Source organism: Nomascus leucogenys, chromosome 11 (assembly GCF_006542625.1).
Source record: "Nomascus leucogenys isolate Asia chromosome 11, Asia_NLE_v1, whole genome shotgun sequence".
NCBI classification, from domain to species: Eukaryota; Metazoa; Chordata; class Mammalia; order Primates; family Hylobatidae; genus Nomascus; species Nomascus leucogenys.
Genome location: NC_044391.1, coordinates 49582702 through 49606899, shown reverse-complemented (window position 1 = coordinate 49606899; position 24198 = coordinate 49582702). Strand labels below are relative to the sequence as shown.

The window sequence follows — 24198 nt, the reverse complement described above, 5'->3', positions numbered from 1 at the left end:
AAATACCAAGGTAGACACTCTTGGCCCTATTAAATTATACTTAATTAAGTAATCAGCTCTTAAATTTAAAATATCAGGTTTAAAACATTACTTTCTTTTGAGACAGAGTCTCATTCTGTTGTCTAGGCTAGAGTTCAGTGGCACAATCATGGCATACTGGGCTCAACCAATTATCCTGCCTCAGCCTTCCAAGTAGCTGGGGGTACAGGTGAATGCCACCACATTTGCCTAATTTTTTTTTTTTTATAGACTGGGTCTCACTATGTTGCCCATGCTGGTCTTTAACTCCTGGCCTCAAGCAGTCCTCCCACCTCAGCTTCCCAAAGTGCTGGAAGGACAGGCATGAGCCTCTGCACCTAGCCTAAAAATGTAACTTTTACTAATGCTACTTCATGCACAACTAGCTTTGTTTCCTGTCTACCTTGAACTCAATATCTAATTAAAGAAAAAGATTACCTTAATATATTAATCCATTTCTGTCCAAATCTCTTTAAAACTTAACATTATTATAGTGACTACATGCTTCCTTAAGTATTATGTTTCACATCTCCATATCATTTGAGTTTAAATATTATTTAATATAAATATCACTTATTCAATTTCTGAATTTCTCATTACTATAGAAAAAAAAGTCTACCTCCTCTTCTTCAGAAATATCGAATTTAAGGTGTTATACCATATTTAGTTTTTCATTAAGTTAAGTGACCTAAATTTAGTGGTTATTAATGTAAAACATGAAACATGCTCTTCCCACAGTTCTCTCCATCTCACATAATGGCAAATCCCTCATTGTATTTGTTTAGGACAAAAGTTTAAGTCAATTGTGATATTACTCATGTTGCCTTTCTAACCTTAATTCTACCACTTGCCCTCGTTCACTCCACTCCAGCCACAGGCATCATTTCTACCGCTTGAATACGATTTGCCCAGCAAAGCTCTCATCTCAGGTACTTTTACTTCTTCCCTCTGCCTGGATAGCTTGTCCTCCATTTAGCCATGTAGCTCATCCCCTCACCTCCCAAGACTTCAATCAACTATGCAAACTCCCTTGCTCAGCAACACTCCCCACTTCCCCTCCCTGCTTAATTTTCTTCCCATGGCATCTATCAACATCCAATATACTATATGTTTACTTACTTATTTTGTTTATTTTTTTCTATCCTCCCATGTGGTAGGCAGAATTCCAAAGATATACTCCCGAGATTTCCATCCCTTGATTATTCAAACAAACACTAATCTAAGCACTGCTATAAAGAGATTCTGCAGATGTAATTATGGTTGCTAATCAGCTGATGTTAAGAGAGGGAAATTACCCTGGACTATCTAGGTGGATGCAATGCAATCATCTGAGCCCCGAAAAGGCAGAGAAAGCCAAAAGAGCCCACCACAGAAATGCAGTAGAAGAGGAAGAAAGGGAACAGATGGTGGAAGGGGAAGTCAAAGAGCTTCAGAGCATGCGACAGACTCAATATGCCATTGCTGGTTTGAGGTGAAGGAGGAAATATGATTAGAATGACAAGCATCCTGAAGAAGGCCAGAGAGCCTCCTGATGATGGCTACCTTGGTAATATGGTTGTGTCCCCACCCAAAATCTCACCTTGAATCGTAATCCCCATAATCCCCACATGTCAAGGGTGGGGCCAGGTAGAGGTAACTGGATCATGAGGGTAGTTTCCCCCATGCTGTTCTCAGATAGTGAGTGAGTCTCATCAGATCTGATGGTTTTATAAGCATCTGGCATTTCCCTTGCTTGCACTCACTCTGTCCTGCCGCCCTGTGAAGAAGGTACCTGCTTTGCCTTTGCCTTGTGCCATGACTGTAAGTTTCCTGAGGCCTCCCCAGCAATGTGGAACTGTCAGTCAATTAAACCTCCTTCCTTTATAAATTACACAGTCTCGGGTATTTCTTCATAGCAGTGTGAGAATGAACTAATACACAAGGAAACAGTCACCTCAGTCCTACATTTGCAAAGAAACAAATTCTAACAATAACCTGAATGAGCTTGGAAGTGGATTCTCCCCAAAGTCTCTGGAAAGAAACAAAGCCCTGTTGTGAAAAGGTGAAACGTATCCCTTAATTTCAGTCTTGTGAAACCCAGAGCAGGGATCCACCTGAGCTACACTGTGCCTGGACATCTGACCTAAAGATAATTACTGGATATTGTATTAAGTCACTAAATTTGTGGTAATTTCCTATGGCAGCAATAAAAAAATGAATATACCCTATTAGAATACAGGCCTGATGAAGGCAGGGATTCTCATCCAGTTTGTTTTGTTTTGTTTTGTTTTCAGTGCTCTGACCAGAATTTAGAATATAATCTGACAATAGGAGGCAATAAAGACTTTTTGAATATAGCATACATATTCTTTCCCACAAAATCTGTATTTCACAAAGTCTTTTGAAATTTTTAGCCCAAAAATGTTGCATAAAAATATTTAAAATTAAAATGTGAAAGGTAAGTTGTTTTGAAAGCTCTTCATTCAGTAGCTTGTTTCTCTTCCAGTTAGCAGCGGCTATCAGTTCTATGAATCAGACACAGGAAACAGTCGAATACCACTTCCTAAAGCAGTGTTTTTCAATCTACAGGTTGCAACACATAAGCAGGTGATAAAAGCAATTTATGAGGTTGAGATCATAGGAAGGAAGGAAAGGAGGAAGGGAGGGAGGGAGAGAGGGAGGGAAGAGAATAAAATCAAAACATTATAATGCAACTTGAATTTTAATGTAGCATATATGAGTGTGCATGTGCATGTTGTGTTTGTGGTAGATCACTATGTAAGATGTATTTCTTACCGTGAGTTCCATTAAAATAATTAGAAAAACCCTAAAGGTCATTACAGTCTGTGCTGTGGACCAGAATGTAATTTAGGGCCTGACTGGAAGTGAGATGAAGACAAATGAATGGGGATGTGTCTATTAAGAAAGAGCTGATCGAGAAAGAACCACACTGTTCTAAAACTGTACTTAAATTTGCAAGGCTAGAGAGAGCCTGATGATTGAAGAATTTACACAAATTGCACCACCTTAAGGTAAGGAAATGAACTTTTTTCCTCTTGCTGTGTACATCATTTTCCATGGGTCTGAATTAGGATCCCTGGACACTGTTTAGATCCACCAGCAGAGCAGAGTCACTGAGCTTTGGTATGAAATCCAAATGGAAGAGTACAACCTGAGGCTTTAATCAGCAAAGCATCACAAGATGCTATTTCTTTTCTCCCTGACAGTGAAAGGATTAAAAACCTAATACTTATCTATCTTCTGAGATTTTCAGTTATTACTGTCATTTAAATGTAGCTGGAAAGGAAGTTAGAAATCTTCTTGTCACATGGAACGCAAGAATAAACCTTGGTTAGAGAAACTTGAAATTGAATCTAGCACAACATCCTCATTCTTATGCTATTCTATTATTGTTACAATATTACCCTTAACTTATATTTACCATTGATTCCAACGTTTGTTGTCAATAGACTGCATATGGGTAAAGGAAAGAATAATGTGGTTGGGTGTGGTGGCTCACACCTGTAATCTCAGCACTTTGGGAGTCCAAGGTGGGTGGATCACTTGAGGCCAGGAGTCAGAGACCAGCCTGGCCAGCACAGCAAAACCCTGTCACTACTAAAAATACAAAAATAATAATAATAATAACTGAGTGTGGTGGGGCATGCCAGTAATCCTAGCTACTTGGGAGGCTAAGGCATGAGAATTGCTTGAACCCAAGAGGCGGAGGTTGCAGTGAGCTAAGAATGTGCCACTGCACTCCAGCCTGAGCAACAGAGTAAGACTCTGTCTCAAAAAAAGGAGAAAAAAAGAAAAGAATGACATAACTGTACACTACTCATTCCTCCATTCAATGGCATACTCCCTGTGGGCTGGGATCAAGCCATGCATCTCTACATTCTCTTTAATATCTTCTACGGTTGGGTAAATTGAGTAAGATAATACCTGCAACGTACTCAGCAGAGTGCCCAGAACACAGTAAGAGCTAAGTAAATGCTTCTATGTTTGCTTTTGTTGTTTTGATTCTAATATGAGTACTATTAGTATAAAATGTACTGCATAGGAAATTCTTAATATATTTTGATTTTCATTGCATTATACAATAAAATAATATAATGCATACCTTTAAAATCAATTTATATTTGAAGGAACATTTAAAAATTACGGAGATCTTATCTGCTTAAGCCACTTTAAATAAGTGCATAAAGTGAAAGATTTCAATTAGTTAAAAATTAGCCAGAAAATTTCTTCTTAAGTATATGAAAAGTCAATAGACCTGGGATATATGATTCATAAAGGTAATCTTTCTGAAAACAATGTAAAGTCTTATATAATATGAAGTTAGGTAAGAGACCAAGTTTCTCTAACCTGATCCTTAGGTAAGAATCAACATTAAAAACTGCAGTGACCACTGTATTTTGTAGCTTGGTGTCCACACCATTAGGCAAGGACTATAAATCCTAAAAACAGAATATTATTTCCTTTAGATCTTCCACAAAGAAAGAATATCAAAACACCCACACACACACACACACACACACACACAAAAGAATCACAGTCTGTTTTTTTCTGATGATTTCAACCATGTTAAAGATTTTCTTTTCTTATATTTTACAAGCTCTACAGCACCTTTCCCCTTGTTACTTTTGTGTGGTATAATTAGCATATAATTATGCACTCTTTCACACTGGAAAGACGATTCTCTTATTAATGACCCTTTGAAAAGTTCTTTATTATTTATGTTTGAAAGTGAGTTTGAAATCAAAAGGCTTGTATGACTTTTCCTTTCCTTCTGTTTAACTTAGGAGATCTTAAAAGTAATAAAAGAGACGGTTATAGATGTCACAGAAAGTCAAATTTTCCACCTTTAGACTGAGAAATGGGGTTTGGGAAACAACTGTTGCACTTTCCACTGTTTCCAGATTAAATGCTTGGGTGTGTGAAGAACAGGAATGCAACAAAACACTCATGTTCCAAAAAGGACTCCCTATTCTTTACCTTTTCCCCCTGTTAGCACCAACAGGAAATGGGTCAGAACCAAAAAGCTTCCAGAATCCGATACAAAAACAGAAGAAGAGTATAATTCACGTTTGTAGTAAGTACAATGTAGGCTCAAAATTAGCCTTAAGTGGAAAAATCACTCAGACCCTGATTTGTAGTCAATTCGGGAAGGTGCCACTCATCTTTGCTAAGGCCATGCAAGCCTTATTACTACTTCTGGCTGACTGCTATTTATTTAACAGGCTTACCCAAGCACTCCAGATTGGCTATGGGCCATTATAAGGGAGAGTGTACGTTATTGCAAATTTTAATTATTTCTCAAGCCATTTTGCTTGCAGTGATAATCCCATAAGACCAACATATCTTGCATAAGCAAAGCAAATAGCTTTTTGCTAAGACAGCTCTTGAGTTATTTGTAACCTATTCCTACATAACTTCTGGCCTTTCCAATTGTGGCTGGGACCTGCCAAATCAGGAGTTCAATGGCTTTTTGGTTCATGGTGATCACAACCACATTATTGAAACCAGACATATGGACAGTAATACCAATGATTAAAATAATGACTCAAATTTGTTTTCAAAAACAGCGCTATTTATGCACAATGGAAACACTTCCACTATCTACCTCTATTCAACATTTCCTCTATCCAACACTTCCACTGTGGGCAAAGTAATACATGCCTAGAGCTATTTTAAGAATTTTTCTTATCTCCTCCACTTTTTGCACTATTTCAGTGGAGATGGCCAAGCAATAATAGCCTGATGACCTTGAAAACTTTTTGCTTCATTTGTAGCATCAGGGAAATTTGCCCGAATTGTTTTGTGGGCCAAACTTAATTGCACATTTTTGCCTTTCTATTTGGAATGCCATGGGGTTCCTTTGGTTGAAAATGTCTAAGTAGCTCAATTTTCACAAGGAACATTTTTCTTGTGAAGGAAAGAAAGGATAAGAATTTACTTTGGTTGTACTCAAGAAGCTGCTTCTTTCAAGTCTTTCTCTCTCTTATATATGATGATTTTTCTTTTCAAAATGGGAGTCACAGACCTTAGAAATAGGGGTATCTTAAAAGAAACTAAATCTAAACACCTATTGTTGCATGAATACCCTCTATAATGTCTTAAATAAGGTCCTCCATTACCAGCTATTCTTTGGGGCAAAAGAGATGAAAGAAAAATAGAAAGTGCTATCCTCTATATACAGGATAATGTCTTATAACTAAAATAAATTATAGGATGTAGATGTGATTTTCCCCACTCAGGAGTTCTCAGTCTCTCATCCACCTTGTTTCATTACATTTGGAAGAATTTGTGAAGCAGACAACTCCATTTTAAATTTGGGTCATTGAGAATATGGTCAACAGGCCAAAAGGGAGTAAAACAGCACTTCCAAAAAAATTTTTTTTTCCGTGAGAATTTAGACTGCATGGTCTTGACCTTTTCATTTCAATGATCCAGAAAGTTAGAGATATTTTTAAAGGCCGACCTCATAAGAAAAGAACTACAGGATACTTTTATCATTATTGCTCAAGAATAAGTTAAATTATTAGTACAAAGTACAGGTTAAAAGATTGGGTTTTGGAATGGAACTATGTGTTTTGAAACCTGGCTTCCTAATTATTTACCTATATGTCCTTGGGAAGTTACCTAACCTCTGGAAGTTTTGGTTTACTCATCTGTAAAAGGAGATAATAACACTGTCTTCCCACTGGGCTATTAGGAAGATTAAGTGAGCTAATTCATGTAAATCATTTTGTTCAGTGTATGGCATATGTTTTAAGCATACAATAAATAATAGCTTCCCCTTGTTCACTGAAGTAATAAAAACAAAGAATTTGGTAGTCAAGAGCTCACAATTTTAAAAATTTGCTTCAGAATCTCAAAACGTTAACCAATTTCCTTAAGTCCTGTTTTTGGACTGAGAATTAATAGTGCTAGGGAAAATATTTTCATGGTATAAATACTTTATAAGGAAAATTTACATTGCCAGAATGTTTTTAACAAATTAATACGTAGTATATTATGTGCTAGCTCACGGAATAATATAATTATCCTAATTGATCATGCATCCAATAGGTTTTGAAAAGGTGTGACACTTAGCTAACAGGTTAGAGTCAAGAATAATCTCATGAAATATGTTTTTATTCATGCCATTTGAAACTTAGTCACTTCTGTGTGCTGATCAGTCAATGTGTTAAATATATTACTTGGCAGACTAAATTACATATCTAGATGAGATTATAAAATAAGCCTCTCATATATGTCCAGACAAGGTTTAAAAGTCTGCTATATCAAATAGCATTGTAAATTAGCCAGTCTCTACTTTTATGTTAGTTTTTATAAAACATCAGTTTATACCATTATTCGGATCTATTCTTAAATATTCAACTCTAATTTATAGTATGCTTTTCCTAAAAGCAAAACAAAACAAAACCTTCCTTTGCTAATTCTATAAAGAAGAGAATTCAAATTCTGCCAGTCTGGAATACCCATGTGGCGAATTAGGAAATCAAGGAATAAAGCTATTTTTCAGTTCTCTATCATCACCCAGAGGTCAGTAATTACGAAGCTGAAATACATCAGTGTCTTAAGAATATTCTTTTTGTATTGATCCTGAGAATCTGAAACTCTTCCTAGTAGCCCATTACAATAATGGTAAACCTTAACCACTAGAAAACTATTTAATGATTCAGAAATCAGGGACATCAAAATAATTACTTCCATAAAACTAAAAGAATCTCAGTTAAAAACATGCATTAAAAGTAATATATAAAATAATGTTTTCAGAATTTATTTAGATTACTATACATCAGAAAAATAAAGGATTGGGGTCACCCTCCCAGAATTTAGCATGCCTCCTCAGTGGGGAAAGGAGGTTCACATTGCCCTCAGCATTTTATGAAGGAACAAACAGTGTTTATTGATCAGATAATATGACAGGTGATGGTAATCTATGGAAGATGTTGTTCTGAGTGAAATAAAAATGGTCTATGAAAAAAGTGAACTAAGAAAAAAATGGGGAAAACATATCTTGCAAAATTATACTCTTCCATTCTACAATTGCCACTTAAATTGGTTACTGCGCATGTTCCGTTCTCTATTAATGCAGAGACATTCTGTTTTCCCAAGCTGGCTGTCCACTTACCCTAGTTGTTTTGACTTTATTCCCAGAGGAACAGCTCCATCCTTTCCGATCCGGAAGAACTTTACATTCTTCTCCCTCTAGACATGGCTGCATATGGCACCACCATTTCTGTTCCACTATTGAAGCTATAAGAGAGAAAAAAAATGGACTCAACATTTTCTTCTTGGGACTTATTTCTCTTGTTCACCTTTAAAGAGGAACAAAAGCCACTAATTTTTCCTACCAGTGGGAATACAGGTATTGGAGGTATGCCTTTCTTTTTGTTCAAAAGGACAAAACCTTTCAAGATTTTCTAACTAAAGTAATTTTCTTTAAAAAAATTTTTATTTTATTGTAATGAGAACACTTAACATGAGATCTATCCACTTAATAAAATTTTAAGTGTAGAATGCAGTATAGTTAACTATAGGCACAATATTACAGGATTTTCATGTGAAAATAGACTTCATGAAAGCTAACATATTGAAAATAAACTATGCAAATGTGTATATGCACCAATTTATATAAACATATAAGAAAATGGACCTATGACCAGTTTAGAGTCAACACTTTATAATCAATATAATATTCCCATGAATAAGATGATTATCAGGAGGGTCAGAGTTATCATAATTTTTTTAACTGTGTGCTATAACCTCATCACAAACAATATATTATAGTAATATGAGCACTTAACAAATTACTATTTATGGTAACATCAATTAAATAAATGCATATAAAGATTTATGTCCTACTATAATTAGGTGAACCCTCAAGGAAAAAAATTAATATGTCATTGCATCATCATAAAAGTTGATATTTTATGTGAATTCTATCCACAACTAAATATTCACTCATATACATGGTGCTATTTTTTTTAATTCTTAAGAATATCCATGGCTTTAAGAACCCATAATATTAAATCATCCATTTTCATCTTTCCTTTTCCAATTAATTTACACACATTCCACCTCCCACTATCCACCAAGAAATCAACATGTCATGGTATCAAAATAAGATGCACATTAATTTAATGGAACCTCATTATAATGCCTTTTGTAACAGAACTGCATAATATTTTAGACCTCTTTCCAGAGGATTTTAGATTTCAGAATGCCACCCAAATATTCTAGTTTCAACTTATTATGCTATTTGTACTATGTTCACCCAGGATTGACCCCCCATTGAGAGCATTATAGTGGGGTTCCAGTTCTAAGCCATCTTTGGCTGTGCTGTCACAATAAGGAATGGAAGAAGTCACACCATCCACACATGATGGAGCAGCTCGCGTGGTGCCTGCCACCTGCCCGGGGAAGCATGAGCACTTGACTGTCTGTGACCGTTCTTCTATCTTGTTCTTATTACAGCATCTGTGGAGTGCCACCACCTCACAAGTTCCCGTTTTAACATGGTGAGCTGCACAAACAAAAACAAAAGATAAGACAACATTGAGAAAGCTTTGGACACTTCCCCCCACCCTCCTTTTTAATTAGCAGTACATTAAATATAGCTCTATAAGGGGTCCACCATGCATGAAACGAGAAATACAATGATGCTAACTCCATAATGCAGATTTGATTTCTTTTCTAAATGCAGTAGGAACATTTCTGTCAGTGAATGCTTGGTAAAGCAGGAACAATTAGTGACTAGATTAGAATAAGCTGTTAAAAGTCTGATACAGAAGCAGTATGTGCCGTCATCAAAAACATATTCATTTGCATATGACTTTTTAATGCCTTTTTGTTCAATGTGTTAATCAAAGTAAAATAATCCTCTGGCCTAGGTACCCTGCAATGGGACTGAGGCTAGCCCCATTCTCAAAGCGGGTGGTTGCTGATAAAGCTTGTGTTCTTCTAGGGGAGAGTAAGAGGACTAGGCAGAAAGTGGAGGCAGACGGTGGGCACCCACATCCTCGGTATTCTTCTCCTCAATTTCCCTGAAAATGAATAAATCCAGTGATTCTTGAAATTGCCACCAGAACCCAGAGTCATTCCTTTCCATTTTGCCTGAGAGGGCAACTGCCACCAAATGGTACCATGAACTTGGATAATTCATATCTGGCAGCCAATTGCCTATAAACCCAGTCCAATAAGCTGTCAGGCTTCCATACTCATTTTGTCAACCTTGAATAAGGCCACAAAGTGTGTTGGGTTAATGAAAATTTTGGACCTTACTCATTATATTATGATAAGATTCTAGTTTGTCTTCATTATTTTTTTCAGCATTTCTTCTTCAAATAGTAACCGTGGTATATTGCCTTGATCTTGGTATGTTATCTATTACGCATGGGCAGCTGAGTTTTTTTCATGTCTAAAAGAGGGATATTAATAGCACAATCTTCATAGGATTAACTGAGGATTAAATGAGTCATGTATAAAGTGTTTAGGACACTGCCTCCCCAGAGCAGGCACTTCTGTAAGTGTTAGCTATTTCTATTGTTGTTAACATTTGATCTTGGTAAAAATCATGTTAGTGGCATGAAAAAAATAAAAGCATCATTGAAGTAAGTTTAGTAGAGAAGGAAAGGTAAGGTTGTTATAGTTATAAAAAGTCTTTCAAGGAGTTTTTCTGGGAAGGGAGAAAGGAAATGCAGCAAGAGCTGGAATGAATCATGGGGTCAAGGGAATTTTTTTAAATGGATGCTTTAAAAGCATGTTTGTTTGCTGGAGTGATCTAGTAGAGAGGGAAAATGACAACACAGGAGAGAAAATAGATCATTAACAAAGAATGTTCTTAAGAAAGAAAAGTAAATTGTGACCCAGGGCCCCTGGAGGGTTGGCATTAGATTTGTGTGAGGACACAATCCATTTTAACAAGAGGAAGGTGGGATATGTAGAGAGTCAGGTAGATGTGAGTGGGTTCAGTGGTGAGAAGATAAGGTAGTTTCTTACCTGATTTCATCTATTTTTCCTATGAAATATGGCAGCTCTTGGAGAAGAAAAAAAGAGGGTCTGAAATAGATACCTAAGAAAAAGTGAATTTACCAGGAAAGAGTGGTAGGAATACCTGGCAGGGAGTTAGCTGATGCACACTGTCAATTGCAGAGAACACAGCAGAATGGGAGATGGAGGGAGATTGCAGAGCAGAGTGGAGATAAACATCTCTAAGATGATAGATTTCTGGGGATGCTTGGACTTCTGAGAGTGATTTAGGGAACCAGGGATGTGAGTCATGATGGGATTACTCCTCTAAATCTCTGAATGAAGCCAGGGAAAGATGATTAGGGCTTCTTCAGGTCGTAACATTAGTAGGCAGATCACTAAGCTAAGATAGCTTCTAGGAGAACATTATGGTGGCTGGGGCTCTGTTCTCTTCCACAGTCCTATCACAGCCAGGAGCACATGGTGAGTTTCCCCTGATCTCTCCTCTGAGAAAAGAGGTACCATTCTAGCACCAAGGCTAGTTTCCTTCTGTATTCCAAGGAGATTTTATTATATGTCGAAAAAGAAAGGAGAAGTGAAAACTCATCTGTTTTCCATTTCCTTACAAAATCAAAATTTATTTCTATTTTGCCTGACTAAATAAATAAGAGCACAAAGTAACTGTGGCAGTCATTAGTCCTGTTGACCAAGTATGTCTGGTTTTCTCCCTTCTGGACAAAGGTTGTACTGTACTTCTCCACTCCATTTAATTTAGATGTAAGGGCATGACTTGCTTTGTCCAATGAAATGAAAGTTAAAGTAATATGGGCCACTTATGAGGAGAAACTAATAATATCAATTCTATATGGAAGCTTTAAGAACTACTGTGTAATTCAGCATGTTTCTCCCCACCAGCCAGAGCAACCAATTATGTTCTTGATAGCGGAGGCCATGTCAATCTGAATCCCCAACTGAAGAGACATGGAACAGACTCAGCATGGATCATGATGGGCATATGAGTGAGAAACAAAGCCATGTTGTTTTAAGCCTCTAAAATTAGGATGTTGTTTGTTACTGCGACCAACTCAGCCTACTATAACTACAAGGTAGTAATTTCACTGCTTCTCAGATTGTTCAGGAGGGTACACTTTCCAAATGTATTAGTTGGAGAATAAGTCAGTGAAGCATGATATCTCAAAGCCCAAATCATCCTAGCTTATTTGAGCCAATGCAGAGTCAAGGCGAAAAAGAAAATATTTAAATATTCATATAATGTGAGGGGTTCTGAGAAATTATTCTACGATGGGATAATGACATTGGGTAAGTTTGGCATGCCAGAGCTCTGGTGAAGAAAGTGTGCCTCTTTCTTCTTGGAAGAGAAAGGAGGTGAAATGATGATCACAGGGCACAACGGAGAGAAGGGAAAGAGAGGTATGCCCTCCTTCAGAGAGCATGACGCTAGATGTTAGGAGATTAATAGTAAAGTTGACCAGGAAGGGAAAAATGGTAGCCTGATAGATGCAGGGCTTTCCTGCCCTGTGCTTTTTTTTATTTGTTTTTCACTGCCTATGAACAAAATGTGCAAACATGTAGGAGTTTCCTGGTGAGAAATGAACTTTGTAAAAATCTCTCTCAGCCTTTGTCCTTCTTATTAAAACTGAAGGTGTAAAACTTTTTATGGGGAAGAGAGGATAGGTAACCTTTTAAAAATAGAATAGATGATAGATACAGATGCTAAATGTATACATAAAATAGATGATAGATAGATAATCTTGTGCTCAAAAACTTTGAAGGCATTGGTAGGAAAAATATCAACAAAAAAATATATATATATGCGCCAGTAAATATGTCAAGTGAAGTGAGATACTTCAAAGAGGGAAATTAGTCTAGCAGGATTTGAACATGAAATATGTATGCATACATTTAGTTTTCTTATTTGTCTGCTGTATATCTTAAACTCTTGTTATGATAACCAAATTCTTGTAGACAAAGACTAATTTTTCATGTAAACTGCTCAGCATGTGGTATGTGTTTAATAAATGGTAAACAAGCAATTTAAAAAGATAAAACTAATTCCTGTGGTTTTTCTTTAAAAGGTTAATGAGACGATAGGAAATTCAAGCAGTTACTAGAATTCTCTACACAGATTCAGACAGAGCTTGTGATAAACTAACCTAATCGAATATTAGTGCTTTCCAAATTAACAAAATAGGCTTCACAGAAGATCAGTTAGCATCATATTAAAATGATGCAAGACCCCCTGGAGGAGATTTAAATGAAAAAGAACAAACAAACAATTTTATTCATGTCACAATTCCCAAGTCACCAAAAAAAAAAAAAAAACATTCTGATATTTTTCCTCCATGGATGTGATGCATAAACACAAAGTATTCCCTCCTACTTTTTTGCGAAATGACAGCAAAGACATATAGATTTCATTAAATTCTCATGAAACAGGGATACAAAGTCTTACCCAGCTCTAACTGCTGCCTTCCAAGGTTATGGCCCTTATGTCTCATTTCAACAATAGGACCTTTGGCTCTATGGTGCCCCAGAAACAAGGCCTTAAGATACTGCCTCTTAAATCATATCTTAGATTTCTAAATACTTTCTGAAGCTATTATGACTGGTATATTTTGAAACGAAGTTCCATAGGCATTTCACCAAAACCTTTGCTTCAAGCTGCCTTTTTTATGTAGTGAAACTTATTCATTAAAAAGAAAATCAAATTAAATGATATTTGATTTATATAGGCATAGATTTTTAAAAATTATATATAATAATATTCATTGCATTATATATACATAATATGGTCACATCTGATTGATCACTTGTGAACCAACCATAAATACATGGGTATGAAATATGGGTTCACAGTAGAATAATATTTATGCAAATTATTCACCTTAAGTAGTAGTTGCTGGCCGTAGCTTAATATGAGCACTAACTTATGTATATTACATTCTATATGTGAAAATAATTTATACACTCTATAAGCCATTTATGAAATAATGGTGATTGCTAACATTGACTGAATATTTATTGTGTGATGAGCATTATTTCATTTTACCAATACAATAACCAGTGACAAGGAAACTATACCTCCAATTTACAAGGGACACAGAAATGTTAAGAGACATGGAAACGTAAGTTGCCCAAGGTAAAATATTGAGTAAGAAACAAAATTAGGGATAAGAATCTAGATAACTGGGCCAGGCGCGATGGCTCACGCTTGTAATCCCAGCACTTTGGGAGGCCGAGGCGGGTGGATCACAAGGTCAGGATATCGAGACCACGGTGAAACCCCATCTCTACTAAAAATACAAAAAAAATTAGCCGGGCGTGGTGGCGTGCACCTGTAGTCCCAGCTACTCGGAGAGGCTGAGGCAGGAGAATGGCATGACCCTGGGAGGCGGAGCTTGCAGTGAGCTGAGATCGCACCACTGCACTCCAGCCTGGGTGCCTGGACAACAGAGTGAGACTCTGTCTCAAAAAAAAAAAAAAAAAAAAAAAGAATCTAGATAACTTACTTCCAGAAATCATGATCTTGACCATTATCTTATAATGCCTGATATGGTTTATATCTGTGTCCCCACTCAAATCCCATGCTGAAATGTAATCCCCAGTATTGAAGATGGGGCCTGGTGGGAGGTGATTGGATCATGGGGCAGTTCCTAATGGTTTAGCACCATCCCCCTAGTCCTGCTCTTGTGAAAGAGATCTGGTTACTTAGAAGTGTGTAGCACCTCCCCTCTTGCTCTCTCTTCCTCCTGCTCTGGGCATGTGAGACGTCTCACTCCCGCTTTGCCTTCTACCATGATTGATTGTAAGTTTCCTGCAGCCTCCCCAGAAGCCTAGCAGGTGGCCAGCATCATGCTTGCTGTACATCCTGTAGAACCATGAGCCAATTAAACCTCTTTTCTTTATAAATAACCCAGACTGAGGTGTTTCTTTCTAGCAGTGTGAGAACAGATCTTTCTGTGCAAGAAAGACCTTTCTATGCCTTCCTGAAGTTCTAAACCCATGTACCAGACTCCAATTCCAGATTATGTGGAGGAATGCAGTAAGTGTATCACTGTCCTTACACATAGTGCTTGATAACCTTGAAAGAGCCTAGCTTGACCTATAATATATTTGAATAAACTCTAAAGCAAGTTTATTCATTTTCCAAAGAATTGGTTTGTTCACTTCTAAAATGGCTTTCTAGAGTCTTTATGAAAAACAAATGAGATAATGTGTGTGAACCTGCCTTGAAATTATATATTACTTAAATGTTAATTACCTTTATTTTTATGATTAGTGTAATTAATGAATATCAAAGTAATGCAATAAGCATATAAGCTGCAAAGAAGTGGCTGTTAGAGGAAGTTATCTACATTCTATAGAAGTTCTAATTTCATTATATATATATGTAGTTAGTTGTGTTGACATGAAATGGCTATTAAAAAATCAATCTGACATCAAATCTACAGAAGAGAGTAAATTTAGCATCAAGTTGTGAATTTGTTCCTGCTTGGTTTCCTCTCCACTAGATTTCAGTTCTTATTTGCATTCTGATTTGTCTCATTGATTCTGAAATTTTGTTTGTCTCTATATACTCCTATTTAATAGTTAACCCAGCCTGACTAGTTCCCTGGAGAATCTATATTATACCTTCTAAGGAGAAATAAAGCATCACCTACATGCCTCAATAGGCAACTGAAATGCAAGCTAGTGAGTGGATTTAAGTTTCTGTAAATCATTTTGAATTGAAAAAATGTGCTGAAACAAAAACTTTCTGAGACAGCTAATTTCTCACTTTAATTCATTAGAATGGGAAAATAGCTCATTTTTTTAGACTTTCATGCTGAAGCAATCTAATTAAAAGAAATAGTAATTTAAATAGCTCAATGAAACTTCAAAAGTTCTCATCATTTATGAAGTCAGGATGATCAGGAGGAAACAACCAAGTGTCTATCACATGTTTACAAATTCTGTTTTTTAAAACTGTTCTACTTTTATATGGAAAAAAGAAAATGAAATTTTGGGGTGGGAAAAGATTGCCACTAAAGAAAGGATAATAACAATAAAATTTCAATTTAGCAGTATGGTCTCTATTAACAAAAGCAAATTCTCAACCAGAGAATGTCCCCCAGTCTCTTTTAAGAGAAAGCAACAAAACCAAGGAAGATTCACTCATGGGATAATGCTTAGATTCTTTGCCCCTCACCTCAATCATGAATATCTTCCCACCCACATTTAAAATGACAGTTGATGTTAAGAAAGGTGTATCTAAAGGAATAAGTGGTCCCTTTATACACTGTCCAGCAACTTCTGCTTGTAAGGCCTGTTCTGGAAAAGAGGTACAAAACCACTGAAATCCATCTCTTCGGAAATTTAAAGTAAAAGCTGCAGAACAGACACATGGAAATTGACACATGAGCCAAAAGTATATCTGGTATCAGGAGTCAGGTAACCCACGGAAAGCTTCGTGCATGCCTCACAGTAAAGAGGGGTGGCCCTCGGAGGAAGCAATCAGGAAAGGGAACCAAGCACAGCAGCAAAGAGAGGTCAGAGAGAAGGGAGCAGGTGGTCCATGAGCTGCCTTGGTGTATGCTCTTCTGCAGATTTTCCTGTTTTTTTTCTGAATTCCTGAAAATATTTTCCAGAATATGTTTCAATTGGCCCCCTTTTTTTTCGTGAGGTAACTTGATGATGCCTCTGTTCCTTGATCCAAAACTGTGCTGACTAAATGATTTCTTTGTTTAAATTAAAGTTATAATTAACAAAAGCTCATTATCAGCCAGAAGTATTCTCCACCTTCATTTTTAAGAGGAAAAAGACAAATTCCTACCTTCTAAGTAGGATCCAGGAAACATAATCTAACAGTCACACTTCCTACATTTACTTCATACTGAAAACTGATACTTCAAATGATGATCCTAAGTCCATTTACAACTACAATAAAGGAGAAATGGTCCATTTTAGATTAGATGATAGATAGATATATCAATAGATAGATAGATAGATATATCGATGGATAGATATATCGATAGATAGATGATATATCGATAGATAGATATATCGATAGATATATCGATAGATAGATATATCGATAGATATATCGATAGACAGATATATCGATAGATAGACAGATATGTCGATAGATAGATATGTCGATAGATATGTCGATAGATATATCGATAGATTGTCGATAGATATGTCGATAGATATGTCGATAGATATGTCGATAGATAGATAGATAGATAGATAGATAGATAGATAGATAGATAGATTTTTTAATGGCAAAGTTTGAAAAGAAAATTTTCTGATTAATGTTAAATTATACAAAACTGTAAAGAAATAGAACATCCCCAATTCCCAAGCATTGTGGGAATCACATTGTTCTTTTATGATTAAGAATATTCCTATAAGCATTCCCAGGAAGGAGTGTAGTATAGACCAAGTGCTTTCTGAGTGAATGACACAATGGGGAGAAAGAGTGTTGAAAAGATAGTTTGAGGATTGGGGCTCTTGTGTGTAGTTGTTTGTCCCTGAAGAGTGTGACTTGGAGTAAGGCATTTAGGTCTCTGGATCTCTTTCCTTATCTGTAAAATGAAGAAATCAGACTAGATTTGGAGTTAATTTAGACTTAGGGGTTTCTCCCGATTCAAAAGTTTAATGAATTTATAAAATGATTAGGTTTCATTAAAATGAAGACAATCTTTGAAACCTTTCAGAAAATGAAAATCTAAATATTACAGATTTTTTAACCCCTTCAAACTAAAACAAATTTACTTCATTTTAGTCCCTAAACTTAGTGAGAAATTGAGTTTATGAAATTTGTAGTTTACATATATTTCTTATCTGTGTGAAGTTACAAGTCTTAACTGCACAGTATAATATTCACTATAAAGTCAATCTGCACCCACATTTCTTTACGTACAAAACAGCTTGATTACGGTCAATTCCACGAGAGATCAAGTTCAAATAGTAATATAGGACAGTGGATTGGCTGAGGATTCTGAAGTCACATGGTCTAGGTTGAAGTCCCATCTTTAGAAGAAAGTGCTTTCCTATGCATCAAACCTTTTTCTTTCCCCCTGGCTTCACAGCTAGGCTGTTTTCCAGTCTTCCTTGTGGTTAGATATAGGCAGTGATACAAAGAATGTGGGCAGAAGTAAGTTACGCTTTCTCAAGTCCAGGCTTATAAAAACCTCCCAGTCCATCACGCACTCTCTCTCTTCTCATTTCAGGTAGATGTTAGTGCCAGGAGTGACCTTAGAAACCATGTGTAGAAGATGGCAGAGCTACCACAAACCTGAGTTTCTGAATGACTATGTGGAGGAGAGACCCACCCCCTATTACCAGCTGGATTTCACATAAGCAAGAAATACATTCAGGCTATGTTAAGCCTAATGTAATCATAGGCTAGGTTAAGCCAATGATTTTGATGTATATCTGTTATAGTAGCAAGCCTTAGCTTAACTAATATGTAATGATATTCCTAGTAATGGACTTAGGAAGGAGCTGGGTGCAGCTCAAGTGCTTCTTAAGGGAAATGACATAGGAAATAGAAAGAGCAGAGAACAGAAATATGTAATTTGAGAAAATTATTTTATTTCTCTAAGCATCAGCTATTCATAGGTAAAATAGGAATTATGATATTACCTACCATTAAGTGCTATAATAAGGGTAAATTGAGCTAATCTTCATAAAGATGCTTAAACTTAGTGTTAGCTATAATTATTATGGAGAGTAATAACATCTAAATCAGACTCTTGAATGTATTTATGTAATACAGATATCTAAGAGAGAATCATAGATTTTTTTAGAGACTTAAAAATAAAGTCCAAACTTGCCATTTTGTGAAAAGGGAACTGGTGATGAGAAAACATAATCCTAATTCTATATCACAGAGCTAGAGAGGAGAAGATAGCTAACTAGAACTCACTTCTCTTAATTTCTAGTTAGTTCAATGTCACTTCCATTAACTCCTCCACCCCTCATTTCTTTGATCACCAAATCCCTGCAAGTCTGCCTTTTGTAAACCCTTTTGATTTTCCTCTCTTCCCTACAACTTCACTTCTACTGATTTAGCTTAGGCATCCTTAACGTTTCTTTCTTGCAAAACCACAAGAGCCTGTGACTTATTTCCCTACTTGCTAGCTTACTTCCCTATACACACATAAACACACACATACTACCATGGAAGATCCTTCTAAAAGTAATTCCACAATATAGAATCATCTGTGGCTCTTCATTTTTTATACAATAATTCAAACTCCAGGCATTGCAAAAGCATCCTTCCATCAGCCTACATCTGTCTTCTCTAGCCTCACTTTCCTGTGCACATGTGTTGCATCCTACACTGAAGGCATATAAACTATTATCAAAGTTTTATACAAAGCATACCTTCACATCTCTTTGTCTTTGCCCAGTCCATCTCCCTGTTTCTTGACCCCTTGCCCTCTTTTAATCTTTCAAGATTTAGAGCATCACATCCTCTACTCTATGAAGCTGTTAATTAGCCAGTTAGGTAGACTGAACCATTCCCTGCTCTGATTAACAATTTCTTACTTATCTCTGTAACACCTGTAATTGTCTTTTATATTTACTTTTTATATCTCTGTTTCCCCTGCTAAATTTTGTGGACCAAATCTATGGCTTTTAATCTATGAATACCCAGCTTGAGACACAGTTTGAGAGCCAAAATAGAAAATTAAAATAATTGATGAACAAATGAATAGATAAATGGTTTACTACGAGGGTTCTCAAAAGAAAAAAATAAAAACAGTAAGTTTAACATTTTTTTCCAGTCCAGGCTTAGATAAACTTATTGGAAATTGTAAAAACATTTGACATTGTCTCTTTGTGAATATGCATGTATGTGCGCTTAACTTTTTTTCTAATGGAGAGCCAAGTACAGTTTTAGGAGAGATAAAGCCTGGATGGGGAGGTCAGAAGCTCTGGCTTCTAGAACTTGCACTGACACAAACTGATGGTTTCATCTTTGACAAATTAGTTAATCTCACTAAGTCACAATTTATCATCTGTGGGATAAAGTTGGTGATATATGATGGTAGGGCATTTAATATTGTAATAAAGAAAAAAAGTGACATCAGCTAAAAGCATGTTTATATTCTTACATTATAGAAGAAACTTACATTAATGAAAGCCTGCTCATCAGAGAAGCAATGTGGCATTGGACTCCGACCTAGGATATCTTGATTTTGGTCCTAACTGGTCAGGAATATTATTTCAGAAAGCACTTTACTTATTTGGACTTTAGTTTCCTCAACTACAAAATTAGAAGAATCTGTAGATTTCTTTCCACCTCCAAAAATGTATTGTACAGTGTGATATGTAAAAAATTTAGATGAAGAGAGGCATTAAGTCATTTAATATTAAGAAGTGATTATTCCCTGAGAGGATGAACTTTTACTGTTTCCCGTATCTAATTTTGCAGATTTATAATTCCATACCCTTCTGTATGCTAAGAGGTTTTTTTTCACATATGTGGTATTCTTTGAAGCCAGCAAGAGCCCTACAAACAGAGGAAATCAGTATTATTTAAGAATGAACAAAATCTTTGCCTTCCAACCACAATCCAACAAAATCTTTTCTCACACATGGAAGGTTTGCTTTGTTCCCAGTGATTGACATGAAAAGCAAATTTAGGTTATCTTTTCTCTACACTTCAGCAATTTCAGTAAGGAACATCCAGATTCTGAGTGTCACTCTAGATTAAAAGGATATAAATCCTTAGTCAAATTATTAAAGAGGACTAGGATGAAGCTTTTTATTTAATTTTTAGAAAAAAAGCTAATAGCTCTTTGAAAACTTATATTCTGAACTACCCATTCACAAGCAATTTTACACTGTCATCTCAACTAAGCTCTTGGTTGTTGTTGATATCTTCTGAAAATGTCCTCTTAAAAATGACTTTAAAATTCACTTGTGATGTGAAATTCAAATTAAAATAGAGAAGCAGTAAAATGTATTAGGAGAACCACTTGCCAGCAAGTCAAGAAACCTGTGCTTTCATTTGTATTTCACTACTAACCGTGAGATCACTGCCTAGTCATTCACACATTGAAGATTCCCTCGACAGGCATTGTGCTATCTCTCCTGGAAATAGAAATCCAAACCATCTCTACTTTTAAAAAACCCAGAAAGGAGTAGAGGGAGAGAACCAGGCACACAAAAACTAAAATAAATTGTCCATGAAAGAAAGAATAGATAAGCTGAACTTCATTAATAGTAAAATTGGAAATTTCTGCTCTGCAAAAGACACTGTCAAATAAAAATAAAAATGGTGAAAAGTAGGTAGGACTAATAGTAGGTAGGACTAAGCAGCTCCCACTTGGATGGACAGAGCAGCCTGTGGAGACTCACACTGTGAACTTTCACTCCAAGAACTACCGTAGGGACATACTAGGAAAGCTGAGAGAATTCACAGACCCTTTGAAGAAAGTGGCTTGCCGCTGCAGGTTTCGTGAGATGTCCAAAAAACTATGAGTAACCAAAATGTGAGGGGGAAGGTCCACCTCCAAACAAACATCCTAGTGGTGAATCTGAAGGTCCAGATCACGGGAGAAGGATTTGACCTTACCTGGAGCTGAGATGAATTTACAGAGCAAAGTGAAATATAAGAGTAGAGGAAGCAGCTGGAAGAGTGCTGTGGGCACTCTCGATCCCCAGGGAAGGCATTCCTGATTTGTCTCACGGGACCTTGGAGAGGTCTGCCAGTGGAATTGGAGAAAGACCACAAGGAGAAGGAAACTTCCAGCTGAACTTTGTAACAATTTTGGCTGAACATGAAGTTTCCTAGACAGAATCTGGGGGAGGGGGCAAACGGGGAGTGCACGTAGAAGCACAGAAACTGCAGCAGATGGGGAGATGTGAAACCTGAAAGCCCTGCCTGCTTTCTCAGCAGGGAGGCTTGTATTCTGGGGCACCTTCTCACCCCTGCTCACTGGCTGCCTTGAAATGAACTCTGTGCTGTTGGTGGGGCATGGTGGGAGTGAAATTGTTCTTCAGGCTGCATGGAAGCTGGCTGAGGCCTGTCACAGCCAGCTTTCCTCCACTTCCCCACTTCCCTGGTATGAAGCAGCAGAGGCAGCCATAATTCCCCTGGGAACATAACTCCATCAGCCTGAGAACTATACCCTTATCCCCCACAGCAGCTGCAGTAAGACCCACCACAGGAGGGTCTGAGCTCAGATATACCTAACCCTACCTCCACCTGATGGTCTTTCTCTACCCACCCCGGTAGTCAAAGACAGTGGACATAATTACTGGGGAGCTCCAAATCTCTTCCCACTGCCTGAGAAATCTGAATACTTATCCAGGCAACACTAGTGCAAGCCTGTATCCTCCCTACACTACCACAGCTGATGCTCTCTTGAAAGCATCACCTCTTAGCTGGAGGCCAGCCAACACAAAATCATTGCATTAAAAAAAACTACAACAAAGGACATTCACAGAGTCCACTTTACTCCCCTGCTACTTCCATCATAGCAGGTGCTGATATTCGCAGATGAGAGACCTGAAGACAGATCACATCACAGGACTCTTTGAAGGCATCCCCCAGTACTTGCCTGGAGCCCAGTAGCTCCACTGGGTGGCTAGACCAGGAAGAGAAATAACAATCACTGCAGTTCGGCTCTCAGGAAGCCCCATCCCTAGGAGAAGGGGGAGAGCACCATATCAAGTGAGCACCACATGGGAACAAAAAATCTAATCAGCAGCCCCTGAGCCCCAGATCTTCCCTCTGACAGTCTATCCAAATGAGAAGAAATCAGAGAAACAATTCTGAAAATATGACAAAACAAGGTTCATTAGCACCCCCAAAAGATCACAGTAGCTCACCAACAATGAATTCAAACCAAGATGAAATATCTGGATTGCCAGAAAAGGAATTCAAAAGGTCAATTATTAAGCTACTCAAGGAGGCACCACAGAAAGGTGAATATCAACTTTAAAAAATCAAAAAAATGATATAGGATATGAACGAGAAAATCTCCAGAGAAATATATGGCATAAACAAAAAACAATCACAACTCTGGGAAGGAAGGACACAATTAGAGAAATGCAAAATACACTGGAAAATCTCAGCAATAGAATTGAAGAAGTAGAAGAAAGAGTTTCAGAGCTCAAAGACAAGGCTTTCAAATCAACCTAATCAGACAAAAACAAAGAAAAAAAGAATAAAAAAATTAATAAAGCCTCCAAGAAGTTTGCAATTATGTTAATCAAACCTAAGAATAATTGGTGTTCCCAAGGAAGAAAAGAAATTTCAAAGTTTGGAAGACATATTTGAGAAAATAATAGAGGAAAACTTCCCTGGCCTTGCTAGAGATCTAGACATCCAAATACAAGAAGCTCAAAGTACACCTGGGAAATTCATTGCAAAAAAGATCACCACCTAGTTACATAGTCATCAGGTTATCCAAAGCCAAGACAAAGGAAAGAATCATAGGAGCTGTGCAGGAAAAGCATCAGGTAACCTGTAAAGCAAAACCAATCAGATTAACAGCAGATTTCTCAACAGAAGCTATACTAGCTAGAAGGGATTGGGGTCCTATCTTTAGCCTCCTGATTAAAACTAATCAGCCAAGAATTTTGTATCCAGTGAAACTAACCTTCATAAGTGAAGAAAACATATAATCTTTTTCAGACAAACAAATGCTAAGAGAATTTGCCACTACCAAGTCAACATTACAAGAACTGCTAAAAAGAATTAGAAATCTTCAAATATATCCTCAAAATACACCAAAATAGAACCTCCTTAAAGCATAATTTCACAGGACCTACAAAACAATAACGAAATGGAAAAAAGAAACCCAAGGTATCAAGGCAATAACTAGTACAGTGAAGAGAAGAGTATCTCACTTTTCAATACTAATGTTGAATATAAATAGCCTAAATGTTCCACTTAAAGGATGCAGAATGGCAGAATGGATAAGAATTCACCAACCAAGTATCCGCTGTCTTCAAGAGACTCATCTAACACATAAGGACACACATAAACTTAAGGTAAAGGAGTAGAAAAAGATATTCCATGCAAATGGACACCAAAAGTGAAGAGGAGTAGTTATTCTTACGTCAGACAAAACCGACTGTAAATCAACAACTGTTTAAAAAGACAAAGAAGGACATCATATAATGAGAAAAAAGACTAGCCCAACAGGAAACTATTATAATCCTAAATATATATGCACCTAACACTGGAGA

The 24198-nt window shown here is 36.8% G+C and overlaps 1 protein-coding gene across 3 annotated transcripts in view; it reads right to left on the bottom strand.

Moving 5' to 3' along the window:
• The window catches only part of TAFA2 (TAFA chemokine like family member 2), a 566967-nt gene that overhangs the window by 37596 nt on the left and 505173 nt on the right, over positions 1-24198 (bottom strand). For all 3 annotated transcript variants that reach the window (XM_030822320.1, XM_003252734.3, XM_030822321.1), the window contains 2 exons: positions 9383-9535; positions 8141-8265 (listed from right to left, as the gene is read on the bottom strand). In XM_030822320.1, coding sequence (XP_030678180.1) covers positions 8141-8265; positions 9383-9535 — 278 coding nt within the window. The remainder of the gene's footprint in view (positions 1-8140; positions 8266-9382; positions 9536-24198) is intronic.